A 20796-nucleotide genomic window follows, 5' to 3' on the forward strand; every position below is an offset into this window, starting at 1 on the left:
CTGAAACGGTCAAGGTCAATCGTGAATTTTCCCCTCTGGAGAACAAACTCATAAAAAGTGTAATTTTCGAATTCGAAAATATTTGGAAATGTCACTTTTCACGTTTTCGCGCTCACACAGTAAAAAGTTTTGTATTAATTCTGATACATTTCACATGCCCCATTCAAATTTTTATGTTAATTTAACATAAGGTGAATATGTTGAGAAATAACACAAATATTATGTCAAAAATTAATACGAAATTAATGTCCATAATATATTAATCGGTGCTAAAGTATAAAATATTTTCACACTTACACATGTTAGATATCGACTCAACGCGATAAAATACACATGTTTTAGAATAGAACAATAAAACAATAAACACAATATGTTAAAATGATACATCGACGTGTAAAAAATGTAACAGAAAAGTTTTAACAAAGGCCGATTTTAACAGAAGAACAAAATATTTTGCACTATGAAAGGAAAAACATCGCATGATCGCTGCCTAGTTTATAAATAATGCTTGGTTTCCTCACCGCCTGTCTGTCGTATAAGAGATTCGCTTTTTTCTCGACTCGAGAAAAAAGTAAATCATGGAACGAGCGTGACCCGTTATCAGCACGGTCGACTTCGAGTTACGTCTCATTCGGAGCGATCAATGACGCGTGCATAAATAAATAGCCGACATGCGTAAAACGCTGCGATGCGCGCGCGCTTCTCAATCGCAGCTTTGTGTTCCCTTCAACGGGAGGACACGTGGAAGTCGCCGGGAAACTTTCAAACGATCCGCATTCGTACTCGCATTAAATGCCAAGCGTCCCGGTAAAGACGCGTTCGCTTGAATTCTACCTGTCCGGATAAGATGTGGAGCGTGTGCGATGCAAAATACGAAGACGGAGACCAAAGAGATGGAACGATCAGCTCGCAAAATCCGCGATATGAAAATTCCTTTACTGAGCATCGAACAGTTTCAGGAGCGAAAAAGGGAAGGTAAAAAATTATAGCTTGCTTCTCACGCGACACTCGTGCGTGTAAGTCTCGCGTGACCGTAGAGGTGGGCACGCACATGCGTACGTCCGCCTGGACGAAGCCAATGGCCTGAACAGGTATGTGGGTGACGTCCGTTTTCTCGAGTATCGCATTTAGAAACGAAGACGGAAGACCACTGGACTTATCCGTCGGTTGCTCGAGAAAGCAAGAAAGAGAAAGAGAGGACGGGGGGGATATACTCGTTTCTTCATTCTCTATCTCTCTCCTGTTCTCCTCCCTCCCTCCTCCCGTCGGGACTCTCCTCTCGTCCATCTTCGACTCGTTCTCACTCTTCTTTACGCTCTAGACACGATCCCGCTATTCCTCTTCTTCGGCTCTCAAAGCGAGTCCCGCGACGCTGCCTCCATACGGAGTCAGCGTGTCGAGCGTTTAATGAAACGTCGAACGGAATCGAATATTTCTCAAGTTACCGGCCGTCCATTACTCCTCGCTTCGACAAGTGTATGCGGCAAGTATTCGCATGAATTAACCTTTGTTCGGACAGGTCGTGCGTAATTTTCTCCCGGCTTCTTCTCTTCCCCCAAATGGCTCCTGACCGACTCCGGATCCGCAGCCTTAGTCTTTCTGACGATTACGCGGCGTTAACGTAATGGGTTCATTGAATGATCGCGGTCGAGAGCGACGTTGAATTGATACGTTTGTTTCGGATTGATCGTTTAACTGGATGGATGTGTGCGACGTGCATAAAGATATCTCTGATAGCCAATCTAAAAGGCTAACGCGTGAAAAATGCCGAAATATATCGCACGATAATGTATCGAATAACGAATGAATTTCAATCAAACGTCCATTGTGCAGATTGTACAGTGAGCAATTTCATCGAAATTGGTTGATTTTGCAAATTGTTTCTTATTGCGAGCTTTCTTCAATTAAGCGATTGCTTCTCATGCCGAGCACGTTGCACGTAACGCAATACACGATGCAAACTGGATAATTAATTTATTATACATCCAATGATGGCAGAGTGAAATAATGGTAATCGCAACGCGAGCGTTTTTCATTATCCTGCACAGAGAAAAATATTACTTGTACTGCGAAGAAAAGCAATTACTCAGTTTATTTCTCTCCTTTCAAGTAATGGTTATCTTGAACAAAGAATATTTCCTTGATAATAGTATTAAAATATACTCATCACAAACATCGGAAAAGCTTATTATCGTTGGCTTAAAAACAGAATTTGTTTCTTTTCAATCATATTATAAACTTTATCGAGGAATAAAGTGAAATTCAGTTAATTGGAATAAGAAAACCGAAGTTTTAGTTTTAATGTGATATTCTCGATCGAAATACTAAACTTACGAGAGTTCAGAATATATTTCGAATAAATTTGAGATTATGATGAACCTATGATATACTTGCGGGTATATAAACTTATGAAATATTCGAAACAAGTAATATTTACTTGAATGTAATACATATTTTTCTGTGTGTATGGTTCGTAAGAGTAACACGCGTCGCATGCGTCACTGCACCTGATGGAAGGCATCCAGCTTGAAGAAGTGCTCGCAGGGTTCCATACGACGCAGGAGTGTGTATATAAGCTACGGTTTTCTGTATTTCGAAGTCATTGTACGTTCTCGACCAGCGAGACCGTCCTAGCTAAAAAGTCACCGTCACAGTTGCGGTTCCGCTATTATCATACAACGACAGTCGGAGACGACGCTAATTTCAATGTGGACCTACACGAATATCTCTCGATTTGTGTTATTCTGTTCGTTGTGCATCTACCAATGTTGCCACTGTCTACCCGTCACTAACTTCGAGATTATCGCAGGTGAGCGTTATTTTATAACAAACACAATATCTCAGCCTTTCTTGTAATATCGAGAAAAATATTCAAATAAAAAAAAAATGAACGAAATGGATAGAAATAGTGATATAATTCATCAAAATGTTATGTGTTTCTCGAGTTGAAATAAAATTCTCACTTTACAAAGCCAAAGTAATTTGTTGAAACATGTGAATTTTCTTGTTACTTTCATCAGCGTTTTTATTTTTTTCGAGACAGAAATATGTAATTCATATAACTACTTCGATCGATAACTCATACGACAAATAGATCCGCGATGTTTCTCGACATAAACTAATATAATAATACTTCTTTAAATTCTTCGTTTTAAGAAGAACTCATTCATCTATCTTATCACATAATACATTAAGATTTGTGTTTCTCTTGATTGCTACATTTTTCAACGTATATATCTTGTATCCGCAAATGCAAATTACTAAAAACAGACGTAATGGATGACATCGTGACGATACATAGCGACTAAATAATAAATCAAGCGTCGTTCCTGCGTCTCTGCGTTTCGGGAGCTTCCGAAGGCGCGTTCTTTCGACGGAAACAACCAAATTAATGTAGAACCGATAAGTTTATCACCCGGATGCTCTATCCTCCTCGATGGTCCTCATTAAATTTCGTTGCGTGTCACACATATATTCACGCACGAGTGCGATGTGCCCGCAATGTATGCGATTCGCGCTGTATCTTTCAGATCCGGCGAGACTCGAAGATCAGACATGGCGAGCACGTTTCGGAGATTCAGATCTGCCTCGATTTTCGGAAAACGTCTCCCACCCGTACCTTCGAGGCAAACGACTCGTCAATCTTGGCCCCGGAACTTTAACTAAACAGGTGCGTTATCGCGGAACGTTATCAGAAAATTTACAGGCCAAAGACTGGTAAATTTAACGTAAAATCTCGGATAAATTTGAAACTTAACAGATGTTTGACAAATGTATATATATGTACTAACGGTTTATTATTTCTAGAAAACATATCAGGCTTGCATCGCGCCTGGCAATCGGAACGGCCATTGTAAACATTTCAGCGGATGCGTCCTTGAGGAGTTCCGCTCGAACTTTGAACGATTTGTGAATTATATGTGCATAATCGAGCAGACGTAAGCCAACAACAATGTAGCTTGCTCATCAATCTCCCCGATATTAACGTACTTTTCATCGCAGGTACATCGGCGTATGTTGCCCGGACAGCGCGGTGACAGTGCGAGCGGATAAAACCTTCAACGATGATTTGGCCAGCGTGTTACCGGCGATAGCAAGTCCGTGCTTCTCTGTTCTATATTCCAATTTCATTTCTATACGTATATACAAATTAGCGAAATCACGAATAATTATTATAGCTCCCCTACCGCGGCTTCCGCGAAACGTGCGATCGATCGCAAGCCGGATAACGTGGGGTAACGGTTGAAAAGTGTCTCTCAATTACATAACCGCACGCGAGAGACCGCACATTGTTAATCCGTTGGTGCAAACTTCGCGGCAAGTGCACGTGTACGTGTGCCTTTATCAGTTAACCCGACCGGTCCCGATGGAGGGAACGTACACGCGCGTACTTTCATGATAAGCATCTGTCGGTGCCGGTACCGAGTACCGTGCTGGCTCTCGAATACCAAGTATCCGCGTGTTTGCATGGGTAAAAGTTCGCCACGTGTACTTCGAATTCTCCGTTTCTCTCTCAGATATCGACGACGACGAAGAGGAGTGGGACGGGACCGCAGGCGAGAGCGGGCCACCTGCCGATGACAAGGTGTCGGGCAACGACGCGACTTCGAAGCGAGACGGTACGGACGAGGAGACGAGGAAACCGCGGAAACCCAGAGGATGCGGCATGACCACAAAGATGAAGACCAGAATCGTGGGTGGCCGACCGGCTGACCCGAAGGAATGGCCGTGGATGGCCGCTCTTCTCAGGCAAGGCGCGATTCAGTACTGCGGGGGTGTGTTGATCACAGATAGACACGTGCTCACCGCCGCGCATTGCGTCTACAGGTAAGCCCTTCGATGTATTCGTCCACGACGGTTGGAAATCGCGTCCGAAGTAGCATGAATTAACTCTACTCTGGCACTCGTGGGTGACCGAAGCGAAGAATTATGACTATTATGATGTATGTTGTAATGTTTAGTGATGCACTTCATTGTATAAATCACCAAAGACTACGACACGCATAATAATTTCGGTCAGCGTGACAGAATTTTGTAATCATTTTCACCGCGATATTTCCACCGTGTGGATATTTGAGAAAGGATATATCAGAAAAGTTGTATGGAGTCTCAGAGAGTGTGCCAAACTAAGCGGCAAAAAATAAGTGTGCCAGGGAAGAGTGAACAATTTCGCACAGCCAGCGTGCCAAATTGAGCGGCGAGAAATCAATGTGCCAAGGAAGAGTCGAACATTATTTCTATGACGATTTCGAAGTAGCGAACAATATGTCTGCTACCTGTGCACCGATACATTCGATTATGTCCGCGAGTTCGGAGGCGTTCGGCGACTTTTACAATTCGGCCGGCGCGGAAGAACACACGCACACACATTCCTGCGGTCGTGCGCGCCGGCGGCCGCGCTCGGACTTTATAATGATTTCGGCGTGTCGGTGGCGTCGTATCGCCGTCCGGCCGAGTCTAACGCGCGCGGCCCGTTTGTCGTAACCACGAAATTACAGTTACACACGACGCCAACGACACGGGCATACAGTTATCTCGCGTTCTCGCCGTCGTTTTAGGTACAAGCCGCGCGACATCACCGTGAGACTCGGCGAGTACGATTTCACCAAGCCGGACGAGACGCGAGCGTTGGACTTTATGGTGTCGGAGATACGAGTGCACCGGGATTTTGTGTACACCACTTACGAGAACGACATCGCCATCATTAAGATCCACCGACCCACCACGTTCAACAGCTACATCTGGCCCGTCTGCCTGCCGCCCATTCAGCAGACCTTCGAGAACAAGAGCGCCGTCGTTACCGGTCTCGACTTTTTTATCCACATACCTTTCCGCGTTCACCCGTAAACCGACGAACGGAGAGAGTGAAACGCGCGGGAAACGAGAGAGTAAAATCTCCGCTAAAGTCGTTCGCATCCGTAGGCTGGGGCACGCAGTATTACGGGGGACCCGCCAGTACCGTGCTGATGGAAGTCGGGGTGCCGGTGTGGCCTCAGGAGAGGTGCGTTCGCAGCTTCACCCAACAGATCACGGGTACCACGTTATGCGCGGGTGCTTACGAGGGAGGTCGCGACGCCTGTCAGGTGAGACGACCGATCGTTCGTTTAACGTGGCGCGCAAATGCGATTCTTTTGCCCTCCAGCGAGAAAATCGATATCGATACTTTAGGACGCCGCGCAAATGGACGTTGAACGGCGAACACTCCCGCGCGCGTCTTACCGAGCGGTCTTTTTCCTTCCCAGGGAGACTCGGGTGGCCCGTTGCTACATCAGCTCGGTAACGGCAGGTGGGTCAACATCGGGATTGTATCCTGGGGGATTCGCTGCGGTGATCCTGGATTCCCGGGAATATACACCCGTGTGAGCTCTTACCTCGACTGGATATTCGCGAACGCCGTATTCTGAGCGTCGCGCTACGTCTCGCCGCCGCTCTCTAGTGCCAAAGATTTTTCTACTTTTATACGCGCGAGGAGATTTCGTGAGAGATGCGCGACCGTCCGACGAGACGATTCCTTCGACGACCTGTCAACTGAAAGTGCAACAATCAAATAGATATAAGGGGGCAATTGGGAGAGGCCCGGCAGGCAGGTGTACATTGAAGGAAAAAAGTGCCGCGTACAAGTAAATATTTGCTAAAGTGTATTGAAGTAAATCTTTTATTAGAGGATTCAATCCGACACTCAAGTAGTATTTCATCCAAATAAAATCATCACTCCGACACTTCTTAACGACTGTTTACTTGAACGCAGCACTTTTCCCTTCCGACGGGTCATCTTCCCTTTTCACCGCGCGACGTAGGGCGCCGTGAGTCGTCTGCGACGAACTTGAAAACGATTAAACTTTATTTTCTTTTACGGAATATATATGCGTGTGTATATGTATTGATTGGTACATCATTAAAAGAGAGATTGACACAGATAGAAAGTTCACTCTTCGCGTGATGCGTCGCATCCGGTGTACGCGTGCTCCCGCCGCGCCACCGCGTCGTAACGTTCCCGACGGGGTAACCGCGGCAAATAATCAAGCCACTTGCAGCGTTCGTTCCGTACGCGAAACACGTGTTACGCACCACCGCCACCGCACGTGCGTATACCCGCTCTTCCGTACGCAAGTACGTGTATTTGCACACGGCCGTACGTGTCGCACTCGCACGATATACTATTTTCCAGACACCTCGTGGACTCGCCGAGAGGCCCAGCCTCCGTTCGCCACGAGTGGCCCTAAACATCGACGTAGCTACGGTAACTTGTTTTTTTCTCGCAGCCATATACATATATATATATATATATATATAATCTATTTTCGTAAACATATACACATATACCTGTGTGTATACATATATATCTCTCTGTTTTTTTCCTCTCTTTGTATATTAATATATAACACCTTACGTATGTGTGTGTGTGTGTGTGTAGGTACGTAATTCCGTGTCGCGCGAGCACGCGCGTATCGCGACCGATAACATTTGTCATGTTTGGGCGTGCAACGAGAAACATTGTGGCCGACCTACAGCTCGTGTGTATTCGTGATTCGCGATCGCAGGCGAAAGTAGGGAGGAGACGGTAAGCGGAGAGAGAGACGAGCGGACATATTTTTTGGCGGAAGATACGCTAGAGAAGATTGCGCTCCACATCTCCGTGTAAAAGAGGTATAACGCAATTGGCCGAGGAAATTGGCTTTTTGCGTATTTTCACGGTCACGCACACGCGAGTCGTTTTATCACGGTCGACTTCATTAACGTCGATATAAGCTCTACCTTCGGCATACCATTTCGTCTTATTTCTCTAAGCGGTGGTCTCGGTGACGCGACACGGAGGGAGGGAGGGAGGAAATGTCGCTCAGCTAACCGGAGTTTATAGAACGTGTCGATGGGACTCTCCGAGTTCCTTCGGGGAAAGAAAAGAAGGCCGGATCCGCCTACGTTCGCGAATTTCCACCGAATCGGCGCGTGGCGTTCAACGGAGACCGGTATCGGCCGCGGACAGCACGGAAAACTTGCCGAAGCTAAGCCCGTTACGTGATTACATACCGCTGCGAATGAATCTCGCGGAAACCGCGCGCGCGCGCACAAACGAGCGACGCGACGACCGCTTCGGCTCGAATAAATAAAACGCGCGAGAGTGCATACGCGACCGGTGTATAATACTGTGTCCATATACAGGAGACGAGATAAGTACTCTCGGCAAAAGTGCGTCGTCGGTCGTGTACGTAAGGAGAAAGAAAGAGAGAAGGCACGCGACCGACGAGGTCCGCTTCAACTATCGAGCGAAGGATATCGAAGGGAAACGAACCGACGGATTCTTACACGGGGGAAAATTTGCTGGCGCAGCGAATTGTCTGTTGCTAGAACGACGGCAGAAAGACTTTCAATCGGGAGTATTAATTGCTGATTGTGCCTAACTAGATTTTTATCGCGATCGCAACGATTCGCTACGAAGTTTGGCTACAATAGCGAAATTATTTCTGTCCGTGTGTGAGAGTCAAAATTTGCTTCTCTGAATCAAAGGTTTCGATCTCCGAAACGAAGATGAAAAAAGTTTTAGTTTCCAAGGAACTTCAGAGAACCGAATTTTGCTTCTCACAACCGAAAGATTTACCAGAGCATATCCCGATCGAATTTCGTTCGAGTCGACTAAATGGATGTTTCAGTGCTCTCTTTCGCTGTCACTGTAATAAGAAACGACTTGCTGCGCCAGCGAGAACAATTTCCCGCCACGCGGGTGATGGAGAAAGCGAAGTTTCGCGCGATCATCGCTCGCTCGTTCGCGAGAGGGGGAGGAAATCGGGGGGGGGNTGAAGAGATGGGGAGACGCGATGGGCTCGTACGGCGGTGCTCCTAAATTGTCCTAAATTATCCTAATCGGTAGACGTTGGTTCCATAATACCTTGTAGGAAGAGATCACTTTCAGCAAACTTGTGGTCGGTCCTCGGCTCCGCGAGGTCGCGCCTTGCCAGCTAACAGCTACCACTAACGATGCGAATACTGTTTCAGTAGGGTATATTCAGTCGGTCTTGCGCGTAACTCGAAACATACCTCTCCACCGGCCGATCGACTCCCTAATTTAACGAAGGTAACTCCCTAGAAAGCGACAGAGACGATCGGTTGGTTACTTGAACCAGCGTCTGAGTTTCCTTCCGTCGGTGGTCACAAGTCGAGCAAACGGGGCTCTGTCGCGATGTGTTCGTGAGCTCGCCTCGGCGATACCTGCCGGGACGCGAGGAGTCGAAATTTCACGAGCTCGTCGTCCCGATCTCGAGCAAGTCTGGCTCTTCAGTGACGATCGCTGCTCCTCGAAATGGTCATCCTTCGGCAACTGGCAAGGCGGACTCGGCTGGCAGACGGACGCTTTAAGAGAGCTAAACTCTGGGCACCGCGCCAGCGGGCAGAAGAAGCGGCGCGTTGGGGCCGCTCTCGGTGTGATTGGGCATGCTCTCGGCCGCGGGGTAGACCTGGTGCATGGGATTGTTCGCGCTGCTGCGGGACGGCGACGAGTTGCCGATCGGGGTCGCGACCACGCCGCGGGACGACACGGACTTGGGTGCTCCGTTCCCGGTCACGGATAGACCGCAGGCGGGATTAGCCGCGGCTTTCTGCTGCTGGATCTGGCTCGGGACCGGCGACTCGGAGCGGCGATTGGCCGCTTGACTTCGCGGTTGCGTCGTTAAACCCGGCTGCTGCGGTTCCTGCGGCCTCTGCTGACCCGGTCGTGGCTCCTGATTCCTCGATTGGATCGATTGGGCGTCTGGCCAGCCGCCGGAGACTTCAAGGTCCGAGTGACCCTGATGTTTGTGCTGCTGGACAGCGGTGGGAACCCGTTGCTCTTGTTGCTTCGCCGGTACCTGCGTCGTCGGGACCTGCGTGCCGACGGCGAGCTGGTCCTGCGGGGACGATATCTGACCGATCGTCGTCGTGGGATTCGTTTGCTGCACGTTGTTGTTGATCGGCTTCTCGCCCATCAGCCAGTAAGTGGTCATGGTGCCTTTGCCCTGCGAACGTTGCCGAAAGCGGGAGATTATATCGACGTCGGTACTTCAATCGGACGCGAGCCGCGGTAATTGATAATTAAAACCCGCGGTCGGGCTGTGCGATGTGCATGATTACGAGGATCGAATCGATATCACCTTCCGGCCGGTGAAACTCGACTGTAACACGAACGAAAATTTTCCCATCGTCCCCTTGCACGAAAACGATCGCGCCGTGTGGCGCGCGCGCGCCCACCTTTCGTTCACGCACGCTCCTGAATATTCAAATCAGCCGCGGCGTATGTATTGTCCAGCGGAGCTCTGAATTTTAATCCCGCCCGGCGAGTTCGACGATACGCGTGCACGCGAGCGAATTTCTACCGGTGTTATCTTGCTAATTAACTGCATAACGTTGCGATCCCGCTCGGCCATCCCCGCCCGACCGCTCGCGACCGCTGAACTTTGACCCGAATTGCACGGTAAACGATTCAATCGCCCCATCGACGCCTCCGTCGATCACGGCATTCACAGTGGCAGGTGTAGCCAGTCGACCTACAGACGATTTAATGCGAGCGTTATCGCATTATCGGTCACGATCGTGTCGTAGTCCGGTCAGATATCGATTCCGTTGAATTCAATGTTTCTTCGCGTTTGCATTCACGTTGTCGGTCACGGCCAAGTCGAGCGACGGTCACGGGATCGCGACGATTCTTCGGAAGAAGTCTGGATCGCGGCACGACCGTGGTGATCCTCTTGTGATCATCGAGTGAGAATGCGAAACGGTCAATAGAGGCTCAGCCATGAAGGGGAACTTATCTTCCTCGTTCAAGATGGACGAGAGATATTTACTTAAAAAATATAATATATACGTATATTTAAAATAGTAAAAAAATTGTGCTTCGTCATCTATAAGTTCCGGATGTAATTTTACGAATTCTTCTCCTACTTTCCGGTTTTTCAGTATATCTGATGTATTCAAAAATGTCCGTTTTTTTTTTCAATATTTCCACGTTCTGTCCTTTCCCATCCAAAATTAAAGCGATTTTAATAAGCGAGAATTTGAGAAACATTTTAAAACCATGTATTGACACGGATGATACTGCAAGACTGACGGAAGGTTGTCGGATTGACAGATGATCGGGGAGTATGAATGACGTGGAAAATCTATGCGACTCCATTCTGAACGTGCTTTGACTGTATAGTAGGAATTAGCCTCAATCTCAATTCAGCGACGTCGATCCGACGACAAACGCGCATCCGAATGGTATAAGCCGATCGCATAATCTCCGACCACGCATAATGCCCGTAGTTATCGTCGCGAAAATTAGCACGCAATCGAACGCAATAGAAGGGTCTTATCGTCGTCGCGTCTCGTCGAGCGGCGCTAATTTCGGCGAGGCGGGAAATAGTCTTCGCTAGATTAAACGCGAATCGTTCTCTTCCGGGGAAACAGAAACGCACCGCGTCTGGGGACAATACAGCGCCGCGAAACGATGAACCCTGTGTATTAAGCGAGTGTCACCGAGGGCATAACGTTCGCAGTTACCGCGACATCGCCGAATACGTCGGATACGTGCGATGAGCTTATGGAAATTCGGCGACACGCTCGGCACAATGCAATCGCACGATCTACCCGCGCCGGAGTTGCAAGCGCAATTGCCGAAGTTGGCGGAGCTGTGTACTTTGTCGAGGGAACACCGCTTACGCTCCGGGGGGAGAAACTGAAATAGAAATTGAAAATTTTCGCGGGGAAACGTCGAAACTGAATGAAAAAAAGGAACGGGAAGAACGGGAATAATTCAGATCATTTAGATCTGTCGAATCGTTCAACGCACAGCGATATTTGACACGACGACACGTGAGGCGAATTTATATGAAATACGTTCGACCATAACGCGAAATTAATCAAGCAGATCGAAGAAGAACCGCAAATAATTGCGTCGCGATTATCGTGTGGTCTACTCGTACTCGAATTGTAAGCGCAATCGTCGAAATTGGGAGAGCAGTGTTCTTTGTTGAAGGAAAACCGCCCACGTTACGCGCTCCGGCGAGAAACCCAAATAAAATTTCGCGCGACAACGTCGAAATTGGATTGAAAGATAAAAAAAAAAGAAACGGAAAATGTTCGTCATTCGGATTTACTAAATCTCTCGACGCGCAGTAATATTTGATACAATAACGCGAGACGGATTTATATTAAATATGTTCGGGCGTGATGCAAAATTAATCAGATTGGGGAAGAACTGCAAATGATTCGCCGTCGTAATTATCGCGCGATCTACCCACGCCGGAGTTGTAAGCAAAATTGTAGAAGTTGGGACAGCGGTGTTCTTTGTGTTGAAGAAACACCGCCTGCGTTATACGCTTTGAGGGGAAATTCAAATGAAATTTCGTGAAATAACATCGCGAAAGTGAATTTAAAAAAATAATAGTAATAAGAAACGGGAAAAATTCGTCATTTCGATCTACCGAGTCGCTCGAGGTAGTACTTGACACGATATGAGACGAATTTAAATTAAGTGCGTTCGGCCGTAACGCGAAGTTAATCATATCAGAGAAGAACCGTAAATAACAGCATCGTAATTATCGCATGGTCTATCCGCGTCGGAGCTGCAAACTCGATTGTCGAAGTTTCGAGGGCTTTGTCGAGAGAACATCGCCCACGTTATCCACTCTGCGGAGAAACCGAAATGAAATCTTGCGGACAGCGTCGAAATTGAACGAATAAAAACAAAAGAAACGAAACGAAACAAAAATCGTCATTCGGATCCACCGAATCGCTCAACGCAATAATTAATACGCACAATTGACGCACGACGAGGGACGTGAGACGAATTTACATCAAGTACGTTCGGCTATAATTAATCGGGCGAAATGAATCAATCAGCTTGGAGAAGAATTGCGAATGATTGCGTCGTGATTATCGTGGAATGGAGCGACTCGAGCGATCACGAAGATACAACGACGGGTTGCTTCGATTATGTAAACACCCGTCGTCGTCGTAACCATTACGTCGCCGAGAACGCAGCGGAATATAAAGCTCGCGTGTCATCGTGTGCTCGCCATATCGTTTGTCTCGGAGGAAAAACGCGCGGCCAGAACAATTCGAGCTGAATATCTCGCGAGATCGAACGAACAGGATCATAACCGGCGCGCGCGCGCGCGCGTAATGATTACCCGGACGTTCTTCTTCCCGCCGCGAAATGCCAATCCCAATCAGGGTAAACGAGAGCCACCTTTCCGTCGCCGCCACTCCCGTCACTCGCCGTGACGTTTGTGGTACGACAGAGAGAGAAAGAGAGAGAAAAGCAGAAACGGACTACTCAACCCTCGCTCGATGCGCGATTTTCTACACCGACCGTCACATTCGCGACGACCTCATCTCCACGTTCATCTTCCAAGACAGACGGCGAATTGCGCGAAGTGAGCTCGCGGGATCGAGCGAGCGTCGAAGCGAAAGTTCGAGTGTCGGCCGAGGGCTTACCTTCAGTGTGACCTCTCCCCTGCACACGAGATCGAACGTGCCGAAAGTGTCCAAGATCTCCTTCGTCTTCGGGCTGACGTGGATCATTAAAGCTGTCGCAGAAAAAAGAACAGGGAAAACGAGTCTTTTTACGCACGATTCCGTAAACCCTCCTTATAACGCTAAACGGCGTCGCTTCTTTCACATTATTAGGATTAATGTCACGGAGAATAGCCCCGTTAAAGGGTGAGTAACAGCTGTTCTCTTTAATTGCAAACGTTGCTTTCCGATGCCGATGTGTGTATGGGTGTATAGGTCGGCCACAGGAAGGTTGCAACATTCCCTTTTCGCGACAAGTCTCGTATCCACTAGGAACATACATCCCCCGAGATTTATTGACAAACAAATCCCCCTATTGGACACGGGATGCGTTCCGAAATTTAAAAAAAAATGTCGCCACCTTTTTGTGACTAACTGCACCAATTCAATCAGTTACGAGAGGAAAGAACAGGCCGCGATCACTGGTCCTCGGAAAACGCCACGTGAATTTATAATCGTTTCGTAACTAGAATTCATAACAAAACCTAAGAGAGAGAGAGAGAGAGAGACAATATTACATGACTTGAATTCACGAAACACCCCGACATCCCATTGCGCTTATACGCCAGTTTGATCGCCGGCCGCTTCTATTACTGAAACGTGACACTTGACAAGCAGTGGACGGGAAAAGGGGTAAAGAAGGGGCGAAGAAAAGGGAGAAAAGGAGAAACGTAATTTCGTCAAGACTGAAATGCACACGGGCAAGGGCGGGCCTTCCGCAAAGTGGCGCGAGTGTAACGCGAATAAACTCCCTTTGATCCCGCCGCTTCCTGTTACAGAGCGCGTTGCTTTGCGGAGTGCGGGTTAAACCGCGACGCACAACCGCCGTGAATCCCTTGTAGCTGCGATGCGAACGCGATCGTTTCGCCGGTCGTTCTCCGCGTTACGAGGATATACGCGTTTGTGAAAACGCTCTCGTCCCGCGCACGCTTTCACGTTCTGCGATCGGACTTTTCCACCGATACCCGAGAATAGTGTAGCCTGCAGCTCGCATAGTTAAACGCGCATTGTCGCCGCTTCTCTCGCGAAGAGCGTGAAGCACCGGTGAGTCGCGTGCGTCGCCGAGTGCTCTCAGGGAACGAGGAGCGAGAGGACAGCAGGGAATAGCGGATCGTTCTTTGCAATAAAAACAACAAAAGCCGTTCTCTCTGGTCGTTGAATAATTCGGGATTCACGTGTCACTCCGACGGTGGCCGCCCGACGGTGACGGTCGCCCGGGTGATTTCGTCATTTTACATCTTCCTCAACGCTCACTCTCCAAAGTACACGTTTCGTGAGCGCCGAGTAAACACCATCAGCACGAGTACGTAGGTACAGGTATAAGGCCAACCCGTTATATACGCGTCCGTCTCTCCCGCGGGGAGTGATGTGCGTCGAAAATTTTAAAAACGGCGGTAGAACCACGCCGATCTGCGCGGAATAAGTAAGCTTTTCGCCGGATTAACATACACGAGAGCGCACGCGTTCTCTCCCAGATTGAAGTCCCCGCGCGCCCACTTTATTACGAATGTACTTTTTACTCGTGCCCGAGCGTATGTATAATTCGCGTTCGCAGTCGGCGAGACCAGCAGCGAGGATCCCGCCACTGTCCCTACGACGAGAAGCCGAGAACCGTCGTTCTACAGCTCTCATTAATTCTGCGCCCCGACGTGACCTTTATAGAAGTAGCTCGGCTCGATTTATTTTGACGCGAACGAGCAACGTCAAGGCGACGCGCGGGGAAGGGTCGTCGGCAAATTTAAAGCCCTTTGACACGTGAACCTCGCGCCTTGACTATCAATTAACTCGGCGTTGGAGGTGCGCGTGTCTGACGCGGGCTCGCAAGAAGCGGTTCGGTGAGCCCTTTGCCATCCCTTTTTGCGGGACACGAGGGGGGGGGGGTTGATCGTCGAAGATCTCGGCGCAGTCCCGACTCCTCGACAACGAGCTCGTCTCGCGACAACCTTGACAGGAACAAAGGGAAAGAAATGGAAAAGCTTTCTTGTGAGAAGTTGCAATTACGAGGATCTACTAAACGATAAGGTGGTGAAAGGATAACTTGGTGAAAGAAGAGAGAGAAAGGGGAGGGAAGAGGAAGAAGTATAAATTTACCTACGGGCCGATCGTCCCGCCTAACACGAATAAATCGCGCTATCGCGCCGTCTTACGAGCGAGTCGCCCGGGGAAACTTTTAATGGAATTTAAAGCGATAATAAAGTTACGCGCGTCGATCGGAACTTCCGTCGTCGGCAACTGAGTGCGCAAGTTCGATTACGGCCGGCGGCTAGAGCGAGCGATCGCGAATATGCTAATCCGATATACGTAATTTTCGTATGATCCTCCTCTATTTCTGGAGCCACCTGATTGCGTTTCCTAGGGGAGAAAGAGAGAGAAAGAGCGAGTGACAGAGAGGGGGAAGGGCAGTGAGATGCGCCGAGTGAGAGAGAGAGAGAGAGAGAGAAAGAGAATGATGCGAGAACGAGGTTGCGCTATGCCTCGACGATCGATAGCGAGGCGGTCTTCACGTCGTAAATCAATTGCGTAATTTCATCAGGACGGATTAATAATGCAGTGTAATGTGCCAATTATATATCGCATAATACATTTTCTGCGCTGGGAGCGAACGGGACGAGTTAATTGATTAAGTACGCGCATTCCGCGTGATGGATCAATTGTGCACAGCGATACGCCAATTATCTCACGTGCGAAACGTGTTTTCGTGTAGTGCGTCGATAAGAGGATGACTGACGAAGTGCAAACCGCGCGCGTCCGACGGCATCGGTGATGCGCGCTCGCCCGTTCTCGAGAGGAGGATAATCGACGCGTCGTTCCGCTTAATTCAATCGTCAACTTTGCCGATCTCTCGACGAAGACACGAGAGAACGTGTAAAACGCGCCCGTCTCTCCCATTGGCCGTTGTAAACAGAACGTCCCGGCGTACGCTCCGTTTCCCAGATGGACGTTTAATCCCCCGGACACTCGGCAACGCGCGGCTCGCGACGTGTAGCGCGGCGGATCGCCGCGGTGTCACGCGCGCTACGTGATCGAGCGTTCCCGAATCGGCCGAAACGCAATCGTCCGTCCGCGATCCGTCACGCGGAAACTTTAACGCGGCTGCTACATAAGCCCGTAGCTCGGAGAACGACGAGAGAGCCACGGAGGAGACTCGATAAACAGCCGCGTGGCGCCTTGCGTCGCGTCCTTGCCATCTCCGCCATCTGGATCCGCGGCGAGGGGAAACCACCCACGCGACATTCATCGACACACACATACACACTCGCGTGCGCACCCCGTATAAGCGTGCCAATAAACGAGGCGCGCCAAATTGCACGCGTGTCGCGGCCCCGCCGTGAGTAAACAGCCGAAACCGCTCCGCGATCTTCGCCTTTCGTTTCCTAATTAGACCTCGACCGTGATCCGCGCACGGCGGAGCACGCGTCTAATTTCCAACCTTGTTACCGAAAATCGATACCACGGGTGACACAGTGCCCGAGGGGACACATCGATCGATAGTTTTAGGCGGCTCCGGTATTTCCTCGATGATCGCGCGAGGAGATTAAAACGACCGGCGGCTGGGATCGATAACGAAGCGGCCGTGGATTGGAAATGAGCTTACCGCGCGGCCCCGGCAGAAACGGATTTCAAACAGGGTCGAATTCCTTTTAAGCGACCTTGCCCTTGCCGCGCGCGCGCGTCTTTACCTCTACCCTTTAATTAAACGCCCGTCTGTAACCTCGTAACCCCCTCCCCCGGATCTTCCGCTTCCGCGTCGCCACCGTCGTAAGACGATGACGACGTTCCTACCCGAGAGTTGCGACTGTGCTGTTAATTACCTTCTCCATTACTCTCCATTCTGGAGGCTGTGTTGACGGTGTCGCCGAACAGGCAGTATCTCGGCATCTTGAGGCCTACGACGCCGGCCACGCATGGTCCTGCAAGCAGACGCGCGTACGGCCGGCCGCTACAATTAAATGTGTCACGCATCTCTTCAAGTAATGGAAAAAATTATGAAATAATTGCGAATTGATCTATCGCGTTTAAAAGCGACGTCGAAAGTCCGACGGCAATTCAGGATCTGGGTCGAAGGTTATTTGTAACTAAAGTTGACACTTTTTGCATCGTATTTCGTGAGACTAGCGTGCTATTTGTAATTTCTATTTTTAATCCTCTTCTGATGAAATGAAAATAAGATCTGAATGAAAAACTACTGTGATAATAAAGACTATATATATATATATCTCTTTTTTGTATTATCGGTACATCTTTATTAGATCAAGTGATGCATAAATGTAACGTTAATAAGAAAAATAAAGAAACAATATTTTCGTATTTGTAATATTGGGTGTATATATATGCCTACTTCAACTTCGTAATCAAATTAACATTTATTATTTAAGTGGTGAAACAAATGTATAAGAGGGAAACGTAATTTTGCTTGATAAGTACTAAATTTACGAGTGACCTCGTTAATACGCTACTAAAAATACGACACTGAGCCGTAGAACTTCCTTAAATTCGCGAATAACGACGAGAGAACGCGCCTGGTTTTACTTTAAAAAGTAATTAGTTTTATCAATTATACGATAAAGCGGTCGGTGTGCGTACTAAGCGGCCGGAGTAGAGCTTCTCCCGATTGAGCCGGAGTGAGGACACGGGAGTAATCTAAGTTCCACGTGATCTCAAAGGACGTCGCTTCGGTGTCACGCCGGACGTGACACCGGCAACGCAAACCCGAGAAAAATTGTAGCGGGAAATGGAAACGGGACGAGATACTGTCCAGAAGTTCTCGCGTCACGTAACAGCCCGAGGGTGACTTGCGAGGGTCAGCACGCCCATGAATTTATCTGCACGAGAAAGATTAATGAGACGGGGATGGAAGCGAGAACGAAAGAATAGCGTCGTTAATCGGCAGGCGCGGCCATTTATCCTTTCATAACGATATGTGGCTTTCTGCTTTTCCAACGGTCCAATTTCCGCGGATCAATTCCAGCGGGCATCGATCCGTGCGGCGCTCGCGAAGGCGCGAGAGCGAATTCCCATGGAAAGAAATTTTCCAACTGGAAGTTGCTCCGAGGCACTTTAATTATTTGATTTAATTCGCCTTCGTCGCCGCCGTCGCGATACTAATCTGGAACTCGTGTTCCCGACCTTCGCAGCAAGCGAGCGTAAAATCGATCCGTAATGCGGCGTAAAGCGGACTCGATTTATACGACCGTTCCGCAAAGCGTCGGATACCGTAATTCTTCAAGGGGGAGCCACCAGGTGACTTCGCGAAACGACAAATCAAAGAAGATATTTCACCTTCGTAAGCTAACGTTTCGGTTACAGGATAGTCGGCGCAAGGCCGGAGGGGGAGAATCGCGTCGGAACGAATCTTTTTTCACGTCTCGCGATCGGAGAAAAATATCGGTGGCTCACCGGTGTGCATGCCAATCCGAAGCTTCAATTGTTCCTTCGGTCTGTGTCGAATGCTGAACGTCATTACCGTATCCCTGAGAGCTAAACTCATCCTCGCAATCTCTCTGGCGTGATTCATGCCGTTCCTCACTGGTAATCCCGACACGACCATGTAGGCATCCCCTATCGTTTCCACCTGGAGCAGAATCGAGAAAAATTGCGTGCCGACGTGTTCTCGATCATGGGATCTAATATGACGAGAGAGAGAAAGAGAGAGGCTTAAGGACAACGTAGAAAAGTGTTCGTGTTAAATTTATTTATCGTCGTCCGCTGTGTGTTCCATTTGGATTAAATAGATTAATTACGAGGGAAAAAGGTGTCGAGTAGAGGAAAGTCCGTGGAAACGTCGCCTGTACGTTTAACAAGGACACCGGGGCCTCAAAAAGTTCGCAATATCGAAGAGGGGTAAACGGATTAAGCAATATAGTCAACGTAGAACCGACACGAGCGAAAATACTGTAGGGACGATAAACGAGAACCGTCGTGTTTCTCGAACTGCCGCTGCTTTCGAAAAAGTTCTACTAATCAATGTCAATATAATTATAAAACGACAATGGAGACTGTTCGAAGAAACGTTGCTGACGCGTCTAATATCAATAGAACGTTAATTGCAGTGAATTCTGGTGAAAAATATTTTCCTCGAAATTTGCAAATTCATCTCGTTTTAAACGAAGTCGTCTTTGCCCGTTGAATAAAGGTAGAAGCTTTAACGGAAGCATAAACAGTAAGCAAAAGTTTACGCTCAGTACCGGTATTCAACGTGTTAAAAAGTGAATGTAGAGAGGAGAAAAAGTTTTAAAGTGAAAAAAACAAAAGAGAGAGAGAGAGAGAGAGAGAGTTTAATCCGTAATTAGAGGAAATTAATGGACTCCAGCGAAACTAGAGCTATGTTTTTCAGAGGGGTATATTTAAGTATATAATTATGGTGATCAAATAGCTATCGCGCGCTACACCGGGGATCGTATTTTAAATTAAAACTAAGACTACCGGAAATAGAATACCACGCTTTATCGATCGTACTACTACTAACGGACGTGTTCCACTGTACTCGCATACACAAACAAATTTATCACCGCCGCTGAATTTTATCACGGCGATTTTACACATTCGCAAATTTATGTACCGTACATGACGACTCTCGTATTTGATCACCGTAATCATTCGTGGACGCGATTCCGGCACGTGAGTATTGCGCAAGAGGAAGATTCGGATCCACGGGCAATAATCGTGTATTATTTGTGGGAAATCTTCCAAGGAATCAAGAGCAATTTGTCCTATAGAATTACCACACTTTTCTCTCTCTCTCTCTCTCTTTCTCTCTCTCTCTCTCTCCCATGCTGTGGCTCACGTCAGCCGTAACGGCTCGGGAATCGCGCGAATGGCTACCCCAAGTGATGCCACGTGCAGATCTCGTAAATATAGAATCAGGTCTCGGGATCTCGATGAGAAATACGATTTGTGTTGGTTGAGCGATACGTTATCCCGGATGATCGTTTAACCTGAAGGCGAAACCGCTGGAAAATCGCGAGGGAAAGATAACCGGAGAATATGGGAGAACAGTAGGAGAGAGGGAGAGAAAGTTTCTTGATTGAAGAAGTCGTACTCTCGAAAAGGAAAACTTATGGTCCGGCGCGCGCGAGAGAGAAAAGCGGGACAAAGCGCGCGTCGTTACGACAACTCCGCGCGCCGGAAGAAGCCGCGATATTGGGACAACGTGACGTCATCGCACGCGTTATGATACTTTGTTCCATTGTGTTGCGAAAGTTCATCGTCGAGTGGCCCGAAGCACGTCGTGTGACCTTATTACACGTAAAATATTCATCTCTTGTACCGGGA

The 20796-nt window shown here is 48.3% G+C and overlaps 2 protein-coding genes across 2 annotated transcripts in view; one reads left to right on the top strand and one right to left on the bottom strand.

Moving 5' to 3' along the window:
- The first annotated feature begins 2464 nt into the window (after positions 1 to 2464).
- Positions 2465 to 7299, top strand: LOC106752086 (proclotting enzyme-like). The gene is made up of 8 exons (XM_014633501.1): positions 2465 to 2809; positions 3531 to 3670; positions 3808 to 3938; positions 4003 to 4097; positions 4518 to 4827; positions 5559 to 5803; positions 5923 to 6083; positions 6243 to 7299. Exons 1-8 carry the CDS (start codon positions 2707 to 2709, stop codon positions 6402 to 6404), a joined length of 1347 nt encoding a protein of 448 aa, XP_014488987.1. The 5' UTR covers positions 2465 to 2706; the 3' UTR covers positions 6405 to 7299.
- An 83-nt stretch (positions 7300 to 7382) lies between these two features.
- The window catches only part of LOC106752087 (atrial natriuretic peptide receptor 1-like), a 90394-nt gene continuing 76980 nt past the window's right edge, over positions 7383 to 20796 (bottom strand). The window contains exons 19-21 of the mRNA XM_014633502.1: positions 18922 to 19096; positions 13447 to 13538; positions 7383 to 9986 (exon numbers count right to left, since the gene is read on the bottom strand). Of these exons, the coding sequence (XP_014488988.1) occupies positions 9357 to 9986; positions 13447 to 13538; positions 18922 to 19096 (897 nt within the window). The 3' untranslated portion in view covers positions 7383 to 9356. The remainder of the gene's footprint in view (positions 9987 to 13446; positions 13539 to 18921; positions 19097 to 20796) is intronic.

This window comes from Dinoponera quadriceps, unplaced genomic scaffold (genome assembly GCF_001313825.1).
Source record: "Dinoponera quadriceps isolate SergipeBrazil2010 unplaced genomic scaffold, ASM131382v1 scaffold424, whole genome shotgun sequence".
Classification (NCBI taxonomy): Eukaryota; Metazoa; Arthropoda; class Insecta; order Hymenoptera; family Formicidae; genus Dinoponera; species Dinoponera quadriceps.